This window comes from Eubalaena glacialis, chromosome 7, assembly GCF_028564815.1.
Source record: "Eubalaena glacialis isolate mEubGla1 chromosome 7, mEubGla1.1.hap2.+ XY, whole genome shotgun sequence".
NCBI classification, from domain to species: domain Eukaryota; kingdom Metazoa; phylum Chordata; class Mammalia; order Artiodactyla; family Balaenidae; genus Eubalaena; species Eubalaena glacialis.
In genome coordinates, this window is record NC_083722.1 from 74,843,617 (window position 1) to 74,860,594 (window position 16,978).

General features: G+C 58.3%; 2 protein-coding genes across 6 annotated transcripts; both read right to left on the reverse strand.

Moving 5' to 3' along the window:
• Nucleotides 1–438: 438 nt before the first annotated feature.
• On the reverse strand, nucleotides 439–11,692 carry LOC133095453 (hyaluronidase-2). 5 transcript variants are annotated; one of them, XM_061196872.1, is made up of 6 exons: nucleotides 11,577–11,692; nucleotides 8,473–9,452; nucleotides 7,890–7,979; nucleotides 2,130–3,053; nucleotides 1,684–1,773; nucleotides 439–1,502 (listed from the first exon to the last, which is right to left on the reverse strand). In XM_061196872.1, exons 2-6 carry the CDS (start codon nucleotides 9,400–9,402, stop codon nucleotides 1,185–1,187), a joined length of 2,352 nt encoding a protein of 783 aa, XP_061052855.1. In that variant the 5' UTR covers nucleotides 9,403–9,452; nucleotides 11,577–11,692; the 3' UTR covers nucleotides 439–1,184. The 5 variants fall into 5 exon arrangements, with proteins under 5 accessions (XP_061052855.1, XP_061052856.1, XP_061052859.1 ...); XM_061196873.1 differs by lacking the exon at nucleotides 11,577–11,692 and adding an exon at nucleotides 10,282–10,380; XM_061196876.1 differs by lacking the exons at nucleotides 7,890–7,979; nucleotides 8,473–9,452; nucleotides 11,577–11,692 and adding an exon at nucleotides 3,568–3,638 and having other exon boundaries at nucleotides 2,130–2,278.
• A 2,112-nt stretch (nucleotides 11,693–13,804) lies between these two features.
• Nucleotides 13,805–16,700, reverse strand: TUSC2 (tumor suppressor 2, mitochondrial calcium regulator). Its single transcript, XM_061195384.1, has 3 exons — nucleotides 16,433–16,700; nucleotides 15,205–15,325; nucleotides 13,805–15,034 (listed from the first exon to the last, which is right to left on the reverse strand). Exons 1-3 carry the CDS (start codon nucleotides 16,576–16,578, stop codon nucleotides 14,969–14,971), a joined length of 333 nt encoding a protein of 110 aa, XP_061051367.1. The 5' UTR covers nucleotides 16,579–16,700; the 3' UTR covers nucleotides 13,805–14,968.
• Between the last annotated feature and the right edge of the window lie 278 nt (nucleotides 16,701–16,978).

Genomic DNA, 16,978 nt, shown 5'->3' on the forward strand with positions numbered 1-16,978 from the left:
TACCAGGTCCCGGGTCTTCGGGGCGGCCAGCCCCCGGCCCCGGCCCCTCGCGTCATAACACGGACCCGACGCAGACTGGATCTCTGCCCTGGCTCTACCTCTGCCCCTCCCGCCCTTGCTTATCCAGGCCCAGCTCCCAGAGAGCGCGAACCGAGCGCCGGCTCCCTTACGGGTGGGCTGGGCTTCCATCTCGCCCCGCCTCGCCCCGCCCCAGACTCAGATAGGTCTCCCCCCAATTCAGCTTTGTCTCGGCTCACGTCAGCCTCCTGCCCAGTGTGGAAACGGTCAGGTGGAGCTTCCTCCTGAAATGTGGGCCCTACCCTGAGAAGCAGCCGCCCTCGGACAGACATCAAATCTGAGCGAGAGAAAAGAATTTTCCTGTGCCCTCTGGATCCCAGCGCCTGCACGTTTTAAGCGCTCAATAAACAGCTCTTGAAGTTAGAATCATGTCTGCTTTATTTGTGAGGCTGTTACCTCTGAACGGATTCAGGTTGCAGTGCAGGGCTGATTACCGTCGACATATAGTAGGAGCCAAAGGGCTCCATCGCTATAGAGGTAGAGATAGAGGGTAGAGATTCAAACCCAGATTCACCTGGGTTTGAATCTCAGCTGCTCTATTTTCTGGCTGCAACCTTGGGTAAAGTGCTTACCCTCCCTGTGTGTGCCTCAGTTTCCTCATAGCGTCGTGTTAGGATTGCACAATTAAGTTAGACTACTTAAAATGCCTAGCACATGACTTGGAAAGAGTAGGCACCCAGTGAATGTCAGCTTTCTTTCTTTCTTCCTTCCTTCCTCCCTCCCTCTCTTTCTTTCTTTCAGCATGCGGGATCTTAGTTCCCTGACCAGGGATCGAACCCCCACCCCCTGCAGCAGAAGCACGGAGTCTTAACCACTGGACCGCCAGGGAAGTCCAGAACGTCAGTTCTTGTGATTGCTGCAGTTTAAAGACTGGCTCAATGTCTCTGGAGGAAATATTTTTAACTCCGCTGGGTGGGTGCCCAAGGCTCGAACTCCTTATGCAACTATCTTGGTCTGTAAGCAAGTGTGAATGTGCTGGCATATGCTCATGACAGTGCCTGAGTGTACTTCTGACTGTGACCATGGCTCATGTGACTGTGCCTGTACTTGAGAAAGCTGTAGCCAGGTCCAGATTGCATTAGGTACTCAATGTGTGCATGTGCCAATCACCACATGCCCCACTGCTCACACCATGTTCCCGTCCACCCACGGTAGCAGCGACATTTGAACTCCACAGCCATCCGCAACTGATCCTTGAGTGAGAGGGCACCTCGGAGGGTCAGGGGCCCACCACCAGGCGTGGACTCGATGGAGAAACTGGTGGGGCTGAGGATGAGGCGGGCCTCGGGGTGACTGGGGCGCCGGGCACAACGGCCATGGCCAGAGCACAGGACTTGACTGCACAGAAGAGCCCCGCTGGTCACATTCAGGATGAAGGGCCCCAGTGTCGTGTCAACATACTCCTTGATGGCCTGGCAGGATTCCTAGGTGGGAGGGGGAGCGTCAGGACACCACGGCCATGCACGGGTCCACCTAGGGCATTGAGGCACTCACCTGCTGGTCAGCCAGGACTGCAGGGGTAAAGGGTGGGCCAGGGTCTCCCCAGTCAGCCTGGCAGCCCCACTCCTGCCCCCACCCTCACCCGCATCCTGGGCTTGAGCTCACCTTGGTTCTTGTGTTCTCCCAGCTCACCCAGAGCACCACTCCTGCTGCCCCCTGGGCTGCACTCTCCCCCAGGCTGTGCTCCAGCTCCTCCTGGGGAAAGGACAGCATAGCTCTGTGGGGCCTCCCTCTGTCCCCACAGCAGACTGCTGTAACACTATTGCATGGGACAAATAATTCATAGCCTGCTCTAGCTCTGGCGGCCAGAGGCAAGCCTGCCCTCACTCTAGCCTGTGAGTGCCATGCAGGCAGGGATGATTTCTTTCTGAAGAATGCTGAATTGTCTGTGCCTAGCACAGAACTTGGCACACAGTAGGTGCTCAAAGAATGTGGGAGGGAATGGATGAAAGTGCCCCAAGGCGAAAGTGCCCCAGGGCTGTGTGGCCTCACTTACTGGACTAATGCCTGACAAGGTAGGTTACAAGGTGGCGGGGTCACAGGAGACTCACCAGGGGCAGAAAGCGGTTAGTCATGTCGTAGAAGATCTGGACGTAGGGCAGCACTGGCAGATCAGGGTACCCTGCACCCACGGCCAAACGGAATGCCTCACCCACACGGTGCTGCACAAACATCTGTGCCTTCTTCGTGCCCTCCAGTGCTGCGGGCAGGTAGATGCTGGGATAGAGGGCATGGCTCTGGCCCCACAGCCACCCCAGCTGGTCATTCTGGGCACGGATGCCTGGTGGGCACTGGCCGGTGTAGTTGGGATTTTTAAAGTCATAGTTATAGCAGTCAGGGAAGCCATAGAAGCCCCAGAGGCCACGAGGCCGCAGTGCTTGTCCCAGCCTGAGGGTGCCTGCCATCCAGGCCCGGGCAGCCCCCTCGAACTGGTCCTGAGCTGCTGCCTCCACCCAAGAAGCTGGCCAGTCAGGGTGCTGCCCCTGTACCAGTGCCCGTGAACGCTGCCGGTAAATGTCCTTGGTGTCCCAGTTGAAGGCCCAGCGTGGGCGCCATGCCTCCCAGTCAATAACTGCCAGCCCTGAGAAGTTGGATGCAGGCATGGCAGCCAGGATGTCCTGGAATGTGCAGACCAGGTGGACAGCCAGGCTGGCATTCTGGGGCAGGCCACCGAATACGGGCTCCCCAGCAGATGTGTAGTAAGGGTAGGTACCCAGCTGGGAGCTGTAGAAAATGGTCATGTCAGGGCCACGGAAGGTCTGCCCTGGGTTGGCCGCCACATCAAAGACACTGACGTCCACGTCCACGCCATGCCTCTCTAGACACCACTGGGTGTTTGCATTCCAGATGGTGGCGAAGGGCCGGTTGGGTACCACGGGGTCCCTCAAGCCTTTGGCCATGCCGAGCAAGTTCAGGAAGAGGGTGCAGATGGGAAGCAGGTGGGCTGCCATGGCACAGGGCAGGTCTAGGGAAACCTGGCCAGGGGAGGCAGAGCTGAAAGCAGTCCTTGAACTCTCTGACCCCTACTGAGGGCAGGCAGGCCAAGTCCCTTATTAATCCACCTCTGTTCTGGCTTCAGGTAAATATTGACCTGCAGGGCTCAGGGAAGTCAGAGGGCAAAGGAGAGGCATTGAGGGGAACATGGCCACTAGAGGGCACACCCGAGTTGCCTCTTGGGCCGACCTCTGCCCTCTGTCTCCCACAGGTCTTGTCCTGGCCTGCCCACCCCCCTTCCCCAAGGGCCACAGAAGCCATGACATCTGTCTTGAGAAGAGTGGCTGACAGCCAGGTCCTCAGCCCCCAGGCTGGCCGACTGATGGAGGCGGGGGCTTCCCTGTCTCTTCCCCCAGGAATCCTGGCCACCCACGCAGGAGGGGATGCTCAGTGACGCAGGAAAGGTCAGTCCAGCCCTCCTGTACACCCGCCAATCTGCCCACTTGTCCCTGCTGACCTCAGGGCTGAAAGGCCTCATTCTCCAAACTTCCTGACCTCAGGGTGAGGGCCTATGCAGGGATCAGCAAGATTCTGTTCCTTAACTCTGGCCTCAGCTGCACCGAGACTCTTGGAGGAAGAAGCCGCTGCTGGAAACCCTGAGCTTTTGTAGGGGTCACCCCACCCAGTCTGGGGGCGGGCTGAGGGGCGGGCCCTGGGTTAGAGGGCTGGGCCAGACAGCAGAGCCACCTCTGCACTCCTGGCAAAGTGCCCTTGGTAGGAGGTGGGGCTAGGCCGGAAGTGGCCCCTCCCACTCTGTCAGCACTGGGGCTGGACTTTGTGGCTTTACTTGGGATGATGTGGGGATGGAGGCAGTGAATGGGGGCTGTCTGGGTGGCAGATCCGACTGGGCAGCCCTGTCTGTGATACTGGAGTCTGGGTGCCTTCCCCACATGGCTGCACTATGACACCTATGGGCCCTAGGCACTTTCACCTTTGTGGACCCATTCCTCAAAAAAACATTTTAAGGGAATGGTTAGGACTCTGTGCTTCCACTGCAGGGGCCACGGGTTCGATCCATGGTTGGGGAACTAAGATCCCGCATGCTGCGCGGCCAAAAAAATACATATTTTTAAAAAAATATATTTTACGACTATATTGGCATAAGGACAGATATAATCCAGACTGAATTCATTATTTTATATTCATTATTCCTATATTTTTTATTCTGATTAAAAAAGATTAAAATTAAAACATTTTTGTGGGCCCGTGTAAGTATTGTGGCCCTGTGCCTACCGGTGTGCCTAGTGGATAAGTCATCCCTCCTTTAGGGACCTGTGTCTGAAAGGCACTGTGTTCCTGAAGTCAGGGCTGCGTTGTCACCCTGTGTATATGTGCTGGATCAGTGACTGTGTCTGTATAAAGCTCCAGTCAGTGGACATTTGGGACTCTCCACAAACTCCAGTAGTGTGTATGTGCAAGTGTGGGACCCAGTGCCTGAGACTTGGTGTGTGTGAGACCCTGTTGTCTTATGACCATGAGACCCCATGTTTGTGTGACCACGGGTATGAGCATGAGTGTATCAGTGATGACGCGCTTGTTCATTCCTTTGTGATTTTGCTTGTTTGCTGATTCAGACGCTAGCAACTGAGACCTGCTAGGTGCTCAGGCCCAGGCTTGCCTGCCAGAGTGGGATGAAGGAAACATCATATTCCTGGCCCAGGTGAAAGCACTGCCTGGGCCTACAGCCCAGTCTGAACCTGAGGCTCATGGCCAGGTCACAGCTGCGTGGGTCAGGTCACAGGTATGTTTGGATAACCTGTGTGTTGGCAGGTTACAGATGTGGGCGGGGTAGCTAACAGGTGTGCATGGGTCACATCTGTGTAGGGGAGGTCACAGCTGTGTGTGGGGTCACAGTTGGGTAGGGGAAGTCACAGGTGTTGGGGAGATAGGTCACAGCTCCTCCTTCCTTGCCCTCCCTCTGCTGGCTCCATCATCTTATGGTCTTATTGATCGACACCTGAATCTTCTCTCCAGCCGGCCTCTCCCCACCTTGGTCACGAGCAGCCAGGACCCCTCCCCTACCCCCACCATGTGATTTGACATCTCCCTCCCAGTGCTACCACCCCACCTCCTCTCTATTCTCTGCCATCAGCAGCCAGAGGGATGAAGGATCACTTTACAACCTGAATCAGTATCGATTTGGTGAGGATTGCTTCTCCAGGCTCTAACCACACCATCCCCTTGCCTGCATGCCTCTCTGGGGAGCACTCTCCACTGTCCAACATCTGACTTGGTCTTGGCATCCAAAGTGCATCTCCCTTTATGCCCTCATACCCCTGAGGATGGCAGTCTTTGCTGGTGTGGTTCATGGGTGCATCCCCAGCACCCAGCCCAGCCCTGGCACATGTGTGTGCTCAGTGTGTTCACTGAACAGGTAAGATAGTCACCATCATCAGACAAAATCAGGCCTGGTGCCACTCTAGGGCCACCTGCAGCATACCCCCCTGTCACACCCTAGCCTCAAACTCTGTGTCTCCATTTGTGTTCTGTCTTCCTCCAGCCTTTGCCCATGCTTTGTTCCCAGCATCAAGTTTCCCCCTCACCTTTCAAAACTCAGTGTAGGGACTCTCAATGTAGGGACTTCCCTGGCGGTCCAGGAGTTAGGAAACCATGCTTCCACTGCAGGGGGCAGTGGTTCGATCCCTGGTCGCGGAACTAAGATCCCATGTGTCGTGCGTGGTGCGCCCCCCCCCAAAAAAAAACCCAACCCAACCTCAATGTAGAAAGAACTTCCTTGAGGCTACTTCCCGAGTCCTTGTGGCTGGGGTGCCCTCCTCACTGCTCGACAGTTTCTTGAGTCTATCTCCCCAGAGCCGGTATTATCTGAGGGCAGGGGTTCAGTCATCACTGATAGGGACAGGAGGAATCCAGGTGTGGGTCCAATGGCTGAGGGGAGGGGCAGGGCCCCACCCAGAATGACTCACTTCAGAAGCAGAGGAAGTGAAGCAGGTCAGAGCTGGTATGACTGCTCTGGCTGCTACTTCTCTCCCCTGGGACAGCTGGGGACAAGCTATGCTCTCCCATGGCCATTACAGGGCTGACTGTTGAGGATGCCTCCCCCTCACCCCATCATGCATCTCTGCAGTGCGACAGGGACTGGACCTCATGATTCAGATCCCAATGCCCTGCTTGCCTCCCTCTGACCATACCCAGTGGAGGACTCTGAGCCAGATGGGGAGAAGTGCGTGTGGCTGAAGTCCACTGTCCTTGGGACTGGGGAGTGGAGGAGACGCCCTTGCCTGTGAGAACAGCAGGGAGGAGTGATTTGGCTATCTGCCCAGCCAGGGAAGATCAAACATCTGCTTTCCCCTTTCTCCTTGGGTGGGCAAGGCGAGGCGACTGGCACCAGCCCAGGTGGGGATACAGTACCAAGTAGGAGAAGCACAATGAGCCCCATCCCTCACAGAAGATTGTACCCAACTGCTTTCCAATCAATATGGATAAAGCAAGGTCCTTGGTGTTGGGGTAGACTGTGAGTCCCTCCACTCCCAGTGGCCCCTGCCCTAGCAGGACAGCTAGAGTGGGAAGCTCTGGCCTGCAGATCCCAGTGAATGCATTTTACAGATGAGAAGTCCCCAGCAGAGAGTCTCACAGAGACAGAACTGAGCTCAAACCTTATATGGAAGACCCTGAAATCTCTCTCACATGCCCTGGCCCAGGCACAGACAGTCCAAGCAAAGAAGCAGTTGTTTCATATTTAATTTACAAAAGAGACCCCAAAATAATAATAATAAACTATTCAGGGGCAGGGGAGTAGGGTCAGGTCCTCCCCTGCCCAGCTGTGCCCCTCTTCCTCTCTGGCAGGGAGAGAAGGGGCCTCCCACGGGACTGTCCCTCCCCCTTAGAACAGGGGGTGGGAGCTGGTACGGACACCCTACTGGGCATCCCATGGGGCTCTGCCCCTTCAGACTCTGGTTTGTCCACCTCTTGTGGGCTCCTACATGCCTGGCAGAGCCCTTGTGGCAGAGGCCAGCTTGCCTGGCAGCTGCGTGAGAGACCCTTACAAAGTCCAGGTGAGGGCCAGGGCGGCCACAGCCAGCAGGCTGGTGAGGTGGGACCCAGACCAGGCCCCACTGGCACCCCCAGCTGCCCGCCTGCGGTCCCACTGGCATTGCTCGCCGCCCCAGCCTAAGTAGCACTGGCAGCGAAAGTGCATCTGCAGGTGGTTGCGGTCGGCCCAACTGAGTTCCCCCTCTGGTCGCAGCTGCGGCTCACCAGGTGCGTGGCTAGGCACTAGGCGGAAGCTGCTGGCACTGAGGTGCAGGAAGGTATTAGCACCGGGGTCACGGCGCACACAGCGCCCGTGGCCATGGCACTGGGCCCAGCTGCAATACTGGGCAGCCCAGGACACATTGACGATGTAGGGTACCAGCAACCGAGTCAGGTAATCCTTGAGGTACTGGCAGGTCTCCTGGGGGCAGAGGTCAGGGATCAGGGTCAGCTGTCTTAGCCCACAGGCCCAGATGGAAACTCTGTCTACACTGTGGTGACTGTATCTTCTTTTAACAATGTACACACACACACACACACACATGCATGCCTGAGCCCTCACTGTTCCTATTCCTTCAAAGAAGGGGGTGGGGGCAGGGACTGGAACCCAGCAGGGCAGATGGGGCAGGGTGGAACTCAACAGCTGGTCAGGACAGCAAATCCCCCTTCCTGGGAGAAGGGGAGGGACTCTGTCTTCTCTGTTGGGACTGGGGCTCCTTGGGTGGGAGACAGATGAGGGGACCACTTTGAGGTTTGCAGCCAAAAGCACAGACGCTCTGCCTGTCCCTGCAGATTCAGCTCCAGTAGGCTGGGTGGGTCTTACTTACCATGCTGGTGGTGTACCCCGCATCACCCCAGAGGATGACACCAGCTGCACCCAGGGCTGCACTCTCGCCAATGGTGGAGATGAGATCCATCTGCGTGGGAAGGAGATGGTCACTGGGGAAGACTGAGACCACAGGGTGAGAAGGACAGACAGGGTGGGCAGGCCCTAGCCTGTTCAGACCTGCTAACCTCCCCCAGCCCAGTCCTCTCCTTCTCACCCCCTAGGCAGCAGCTGTTTCACTTTCTCCTTAAATGTTTAAGCCGTTTCCACCCCCACTTCCGGCCTCCCATTCCCGAGCCAAGGGCCCACTTGAGCCTAGTATGTATCTATCAGGATGGACCGCAAAGTCAGAATACTAGGCCCAAGTCCCTGCTCTGCCTGGATTTGCTGAGAAGTTCTGGGTAAATTTCTCAGCATCTCTGGCCCTCAATTTTCATATCCACAAAATGGAGATAACAATGCCACCCTTTCATAGGGTTACAGAGAGAATGAGGTGAGGAGATGTAGAGTAGCCAGTAAACTTGGGGGCAGGAGGCCTGCAGTGGTTTCCCAAGGACGAAGGCAGGGCCCTGGGAGGCACATACCTCGCTAAGCCCTGTGAGTCCGCGGCTATAGGTGGGTCTCGTGAAGACGTAGACCGGGAGTGCGTGGTTGGCATGGTGGGTGTGAGCCACGCGAAGGGCCTCCTGAACACGGAAGCTGACAAAGTTGCGGCCATGAGTGGAGGAAGCGAGTGTCTCTTCCAGGTAGACAGAGGGGAAGAGGGCCGTGCTCTCGGCCCACAGCCAGGCCAGCTGGTCATTTCGGGAGACCTCAACATCAGGGCAGCGGCCTGTATAGGTCTCCCAGTTCTGCACATAATCATGGTTGTAACAGTCGGGGAAGAGGTAGAAGCCCCACAGATGCCGAGGCCGAAATGCCTTGACAAATCGCAGTGTCTCCAGCATGAACTGGCGTGCAGCGAACTCAAACTCATACTGCGCCTGCTTCACTATGCGGTCTGGTGGCCAGTCAGGGTGGCGACTGGCCACCAACTGGCGTGATAATCGGCGGTACACGTCCTTGTCCTGCCAGTTGCGTACCCACACTGGCCGCCAGTCCTCCCAGTCGATGACTGCCAGCCCTGCAGGCTCCTGTGTACGAATGTAGCGTTCCACATGTCCCTTTAGCATCTCCAGGTGTACCCAGAGGCTGCCATTCTGTGGCACGCCACCATGCACAGACCTTGTCACTGAATCGAAGTGTGGATACATGCCCAGCCGGTCACGGTAGAAGATGGTGATGTTCTGGTTCACAAAACCCTCGTTAGGTGAGGCCTGCACATCAAAGGCCTTCATGTCCTTTGGGTCCAGTGGCACCTTGTGGCGTGGGCCACAGTCTTGTGTGGGCACGTCCCATGCTACCACAAAGGGCCGGCCCGTGAAGATGGGTGGTGCTGTGGGCTTCAGCTCCGTGGCCCATGCCACCGCCAACACCAGGGCCAGTGTGACGGCAGGGCCCAGGCCTGCCCACATGCTGGGGGCTGCAGGAAGACAGTGTCACCTGCCTGGCACTAGCTCAGGAACTGGGGGAAAGGTTGGAGACAGCAAATCAGTCTATAGAATCCTGGAGGTGTCCACCCCAAACCCATCCATACTCCCAAAGCCCATGCTGTGTAGGGCACCGTGCCCAGGGTTGTTCAGACCCTGTTATTGGCTATAACAGGTCTGAGAGACCACAGACCACTGAGAGGCAGGCAAGACACCCCCCGAACTCACTGCCAGGAGCACAGGGCTCCTTCCTGGAGCAGGTAGCCTACGGCTGGGCAGGAACTTGTTAGGTCTGTGACCCCTCTGAGAACTGGACGAATTGAGCTATAGACTCACTGCCCAGGGACTCACACATGGCTGAATACCACCCAGGACAAAGTTTCTGAGAGCCCCAAACCGAGGCCCACTTTACCCTGTGAAGTACTCTTGGTCCTGAGAAACCATAGCATTTGGGTAAGGCAAGGCACAGCTGATGAAGCAGCTAGGAAGCTGTAACACAGCCCCAGAGGTGGTATCTTTTTTAGCACCCGCCCAGCAGCAGAGTGAGGCTAACAGACTTTGTCTCAGCGCAGACACTCTCCCAAGCTTGGTGGAGGCCCCGCGGGGACAAAGGGGTGGTGGATCTCCCACGGTGGCGCTGGCAGACCGGCATTTCCTCTACAGCTACCAGGAATGATCGCACCCGCGGGCCAAGCGGTCCGGGATAAAGCCCACTCCACCTGGCCTTTGTCCGGGACCCCGCCCCCGCCCCGCACGTGGGGGCTGAACCCGGCCCAGAGTTGGGGGGGGTCCTGGGCCGCCTCCCTGGGGGTTCAGAACAGAGCCCGCGGAGAGAGCCGCCAGGCTCGCACTGCCCTCCCTCACCTCGCGCAGGGAGCCGCCGGGACCTGCGCCATGGCCATCGCCATCCCCGCCCCAGCCCGGCCCGCTCCGGCAGCTCTACCAGGCACTGCCCCGGTTCGGCGCCTCTATTGGCTCCGCCCCCCCAGCCCGCGGGCCCTTTAAGAATTCAGCGCGGAGGCGGGCCCTGCGCAGGATTTGCGGCGGGGGCGGAAAGGTGTGCCTGACTTTCGGGAAGCCAGTGCTGCGTTTTGGGCTCCAAGGTCCCCAGATCCTCTGCCGAGGAATGTGGCCATCAATCTGGGACCGTGAGACCCCTCCAAATGGGGCTTTCTTGTGGAGTCTCAGCCGTGAGGGCCAGTCAGCCCCAAATTCCCCCCCGCAGCCTGCGACCGGTGGTACAGTCCTCCCTGCTCTGCGACGCGGCCAGCCGCTTAAAGGGACAGCTTAAAGGGACAGCATAAAGGACCGGGGTCGGGGAGGGAATAAAGGAGGTGGCGTTCCGTCACCCAGCCAGAAGGAGGTGCTGTGGGACCCAGAGGCCTTGGCCGGGGGTAGTAGTGAATCTGGCTCAGCATCCCTGAGCGTAGTCTCCAGTCCTGGGGCCCCTTTGTATGGAAAGGGGGACGGTGACCAGAGCCGATCTCCGGTCTCGCAGGACAGTAATGTGCCGCCCCCTACGGATCAGGGCTCCCTTCCCCCGACCCTGGTCTGAAGGGAATCCCCGCCCCCTGCCAGACTTGGGGAGGGGGCCTAGCACCCGCGTCTTAGCTCTTCCAGGACTGGGTGGAGGCAGTGGTTGTCCTGGCAACACGAGCTGTGGGTGGCAGCTAGGCCCGCCCGGCTGGGGCCAGTAAGCCCCGCGGGCCCTGGGGATAGGGCGTCCCCCTGCCCCCGACCTGCATCAGGCACAGGCCAATCCCTGGGCTCCCATCGCCTCCTGTCCAGTCTCTGGGGGGCCTGTGGGAGCCCCCAAGGCTTCCTTTCAACTCTGAGGAAGCTGCCACCCTTGCAGAAGTTCCTGGCCAGACGGCAGAGAAAGCCGGCCCGGCCAGAGGGTTTCCCCTGGGCCTCTGCCCAGTATCCTAAGTCCTTTCGTCCTGCAAGCCCCTCCCTCTGGGGAGCAGGCTTGGAGCTGGAATGGGGGGAGTATTCCTTGCCTCTTCCTAGATACGCTCCCCCGGGATCCTCAGCTCCCCAAAGGGCCCGGGTCTGTATGGCCAGCCCATTCCCCGCCCGCGCGCCTGGGAGGAGAGTCAGGGAGCGCTGCTGTGAGCGCATGTACCAGGGTGCAGACCAGTCGTCTGCCCTGGGCTCACCTGTGTGGGAGTCCGTCGGCCCAGTAGGTCGGCGGCCTCCCTCCTTCCCGGGGTAAGTCTCCAGACAAGCTACTCGCACCAGCTGCTGCCCTCCGGGCAGCCCGCCGGCAACTTGATAAACCCCATCCCTCCCACCCGCTCCCGCCTCCCGCCCCGGCCCTTTCTCCTCACTTCCTGCTGCCCCTCAGAAAGGAAAGGGCCAGGAACATGCGCGGGGGAGGGGACCGCCTTGACCGTTTCCCTCCGGCATGCCCTGCTGGCTGGCTGCCCGCCCCACCCTTCCCCTGAGTAGGCCCTGGCCCAGCAAACTGCACCAGGTGACAGGAAGGCTGGGGGACCTGGTTCAGGTGCCAGCCTCCCCCGTGCTGGCAGCTTCCTTAACACTGAAAGCTTTTCTCCCCAACCTGCCCTTAAGGTTGAGGCCCATCCTCAAATCCAGCAGCTTGTGAGTGGAGAGGCCCTGGTGGTGGTGCTTCGGGGAGTCAAACTACTTGGGGGATGTTTGGCAGATGATCCCCCAAAGCAGGTGGTGAAGAAGAGAACCAGCCCTGGGGTGGGGGTGTTGGGGGAACTTACAGGAGCTGAGTCAATTTTTTTCCACTGAGAGCGGAAGCATCCCAAGTGTGACAGAGTGGACAATGTGTTGATGTGGGTGACTGTTGGGGGAGGGGCAGGGCCTGGGAGGGTTCTGCAGGGTGCTCTCCTGCCAGAGGATGTTCCTGGGTGGATTTCACTAAGATGCTGCAGAGTAAGGGGCTCCTTACCACATGGGTGAGGAAAGGGGTGTATTCCTGTGGGAAGGGGGTGCCCATAAGGTGGCTGGCTCCCAGGAGGGCTGCAGCAGGGTCCCAGCAGACCCCTCCAGAGGTACAAATATGCACACCCTCAAATCACCCTGAGCCTACCCGCCCCCCGACCCTACCAGCCCACCTCCTTCATGCCCAGGCCCTCTCTCCTAACAGAAGGCTGTGTAAGACTGGGGGACTGGGGGAGATGGGCACATATCCTAGAATCTACCCTGATGACCAAGGAGTCCAGGACATGGCATGGGAGGGTGGTGTCCCTGGACCACTGTGCTGGCTCCACAAGGGACACAGGCCTTAAAAGCTCCAAGGCTCGGGGCCCCTGGGGAAACAAAGGCCAGACCAGACTGTCCCAGGGCAGGGACACTTCCTCAGGAAGGAAGGAAGTGAGCACAGCCCAGTAGGAGGGAGTGGGGAAGCACAGCCATGACCCCCATTGTTTCCAGCTTTGGGGTCAGCTAGGGCAGGCCCAGCACAGGGAGTTCCCCCACACTGGGACAGTGGTGATGGGATGCCACCCGGCATGGCAGAACCGTGGCCCTGGGGCAGTCAGTGGGAGGGACAGTGGAGGACGATAGGGCCTTATGCCTGGCATCTTATTGGGAAAACGGGAAGGTGCCCAAAGAAGAACTGCAAGTCCAGGCTGCAGAGGGTGATCCTGCTCCACACTTGACAAGTTTAAACCTCCAAAAGACAGGTAGGCCAGCTTCCCAGACCCAGCAGCCTGTGTCCCTGAACTCCCTCCTCCCTTACTGGGAGATGGGCTAATGGCCAAGGGCTAGGCCTAGTAGAGAACCAGCCTCATAGCAGGACCTGAGAAGTGTAGGCCAAATGTCCACAGGGAGCAGGCTGCAGGTGAGAAGACAGGGCAGAAAGGAAGTATTGGGTAGCTGAGCTTTACCTGCTGGAACAGAAGCCCCAAGCCTACTCTCCTGGTAGTGCAAGTAGGTTTGGGCTGCAGAGCCTCACAGTAGGTCAAGGGCAGTGGTACCCACTTGGCTGCTCTCCACCTAAGGCTGGGCCTTGGAGGTCCATGGGGCTCAGGCTGTGACCTCATGTGGGGTCAGCTGGCACAGCTGGGGGCAGGACAACTGTTCCAGACCTATGTGAGGTCACACTCTCACCTCAGGTCAGGCAGGTGGGGCCAATCCCTAGTGAGGTACCCCAGGGCCTTCCAATTCCAGGGGTCCCCGCTTATTGAACACAATACACAAGTACAAATGGCTCTCCATCCTGAGGGGGTCTGCAATGAGGTCTGTGTGAATACACTGCCACCTGCTGGTTGTGGCTGGAATGGCCACAGGCTAGGCTCAGGCTCACTCTGGGCCTCGCTGGAGATGTGGGCAACAAGAGTCCCCCACCCAGGCCCACCTACTATGCCCAGGTGGTGGTCTAGATACTGGGTATCAAGCCTCAGAGATGTCATTCTTATATGCAGGGTCTACAAATAATTTTATTGAACAAATAACACAACAGCCTTCCTAGATTGAGGGCTACCCTCCCCAAGCCATTTCTCACACGCTTAAAGCACAGAGTTTGCACAGTAAGGAATTTAAAAAAAAAAAAAGTCATTTTTATGTAGAAATCAGACTCTGCCCCAACAACATCATGGACTAGACTATTTACAAGTTTTCACATTTTAAGTATTCCTTTATGATTGTTCTCTCCTTTCTGTCCCTACCCAGGGCTCCAGTACTTTTCTCTTACTGATCCTGAAGGGATGGGTATACTGTAGGGGAAGGGGTGGTAGGCTCCTCAGAGCTACTGGCACCAGCCCTAGGGTGCTGTCCCTTATCACACGGTGGTGGATGTGTAAGGGCAAGGGGGATTAGACACGGTAGGTGGGATGTGGCAACACCCCATAGGCACAGGCATCCAGAGCCCTTCCTGATCCCCATCCTATGCCCTCTCAATTGGGGTGGGGGTCAACAACTAGTTGCAGTGGGGAGGGATCAGCCCAGCCCGGGGTAGAGGGAGAAACCTCCCACACCTATTAACAGCCAGCAAACTGTCCATCCATCTGGGGGTGGGAACAGATGGGCAGGTAGGCAGGAAGAATCAGGCTTGTTCTGCCCCTAGCTTCTGTCCAACACAGGAGGAATCGAGGTAGCAAACGGCTGAAATGCTCCAACGAGAGGGTAAAGGAAGTGAGGGAAAGGAAGTTCCCACTTGTGTACAGCTCCCACAGCCCTGGGGCTGGAAAAAGGCAGATCTTACTTGTAAAGTGCTGTAGCCTCCAGCAGGGCTGGGACCTAGGCAAGCTTGGAAGAATGCAGGCCAGGCAAGGGCACAGGAACCAGGCATTCCTGACCAGCATATGCCCTGCCATGCTCCTTGTAGGGATTGCTGGGAAAGGTGGACTGGTAACTCTGCCATCAGCCCTTGCCAGCCACCAGCCACCTCTTGTCCACATACAAACCAACACCCAACCAGCACTGTAGGACTGCCCTGCTCACAGTTGAAGGTTCCGGGCCAGTGGAGTTTATTCACGGTTGTGGCCCCAGCCTAGGTTCCTCAATGGAAGCCACACCTTGAGCCTGGGGGTTTCTTGCTGGGGCAGGGGGTGTTTATGCCTGCCACCCCCCAGGCTCACACCTCATAGAGGATCACAGGGAAATCCACGTGGATGCGGGGGGGATCCAGCTTCACGATGCCCTGCCGTGGAAACAGAGGCTAGTGAGGGCCAGCTCAGGGCCCCTACTCCAGGAAGCCTTCCTGTTCCTCCCAGCTCCTCCCCCAAGAGCCCCCACCATAAGAGCAGACCCCATCTGGGTCTACCTCCACACAATCAACATAGGCTCTATGACCACTGCCCAGCCCCTCACCTGAGGAATCAGGTTCTTATGTACCCGCCTCAGCTTGGCCCGCTTCTGCCCGTTCTTGGTGACGATTGTCTCCTCATAGAACTCGTGAGCCAGATCCCCATCCTCGTCATAGAACATGGAGCTGTGCAGAGGAAGAGGGGAACAGGCTGGGCTGGAGCCCCAACCTAGTCATGGCAAATGCCATAGACCACAGGGAAGTATGCCCTCCCCCAAATGGGGAGGAACAACCTTGGTGGGAGGAAGGGAGGTTAGTATGCCTGGAGAATCCCTTGCTTAGGATCTGGGGTCTACTAGAAGGAAGTGGGGAGTGGGGTGGTGGCCAGTGCTACTCTGTCAGACTATGAGAAGAGAGGCCACACCAAAAAATCACTGGTTTGTTCAGCAAGAGTAGCCGTTCCATCAGGCCCTTGCCTTCACCCAGGGCTTCTAGAGTGGGCAGGATGGTGGCCTGGGCATGTTGGTCTCACTCCAGAAGACACTGCTGGCCCAGGGCCAAAGCCTGAGAGCAGATGCCTGAGCTAGGAAGGAGCCTAAAGGGAAAAAGCCTGCATCCTCCCCCATCCAGGTGGCTGATGCAGCCAAACTGCCACTGTTGGGGTCTCCCTAGTATCTACAGCCAAATCTCCAGCATCACCTGAGTGTCACTCCCCAGGGCCCATCACAGCCAGGCCAATCTAGTGCTCCTGTCTGGGCCACTTGGGGGAGGGGGGAGGTCAGTGCTCCAGATCTGGGAAATATACCTGGGTGAGGGTCTTTTTCCCCAGGCCCCATCCCCAACGCTGGGGACCAGTCCTGCTTTCCCGGCCACTACCCAGAGACGTCCAACCCCACCAGTGTGGGGAACAGAAACAGACAAAACAGAGGGTCATCCTCCTCGAGGGAGAACTGGGGGTGAGGGAGGATAGGAGCCTTCAGCTTGTAGGCTGGGATGGATGGGATGAAAGGAACAGGTTCTGAAGTCTCAAGGAGGCCCTATCTTAGCTTCACCGTGAGGGGGGCCTGCCCAGGGACAAGCCTCAGGTCCACCCTTCTCCTCGGGAGACCTCCAGAGCAGCCAGGCCGCCAGGAACCGACTGCTCGGCTTTCCCCACCCCTTGTTCCTCTGGGAGCCTGAAATATGGGAGTCGTCCTGACTCGGGTGTAGGGGATACAGCGGGGGTAGCGCCCCATGACGCGGGGCACCCAGCCGCCCGTCTTTCCTCCCGGGGGCGGAACCCCACGCCCTTACCCGCGGCGCGTGAATACGAAGGGGGGCACGACTCGGCCTCGCGGTCGCACCAAAGCTTGCTCAGCGACAGCCGCCTCCGGGCCGCCGCCCCCCGCCGCCGAGGCGAAGGGCCACAGGCCCCGAGCTTTGGAGCCGCTGGCGCCCATGTCAGGGCCGCCGGCGCATGGCGGGCCCCTCGACAGCTTTGCTCTCACAGGGCCGTCGGCGCCGCCATGCCCCGCCTAGGCCTCCCCTCGCAGGTGCCGCCGGCGCCGCCTTCCGCAGGCTCCGCTGTCTCCACGGAAACATCACTTCCGCTTCCGAACACTGCGTATGCTGCTGCCTCTGATTGGCTGCTTCTCTCGTCGGTCCGCGGGGCTGGACTAATAGCTGCCCTCAGATCCTAGGTATCCCAGCATGCACTGCGAGACGTCAGGTCCCAGCAGGCCACGCTCTCTCCAGCTGGGGCAGCTCACAGCCTGGAAAGCGGTGGCTGCGTCGCCCACCTGGTTTCTTCAGCTTGTACTGCGGCTCCGAAGTCCCCGACCCCCAGAGGTCAGGCTCAGC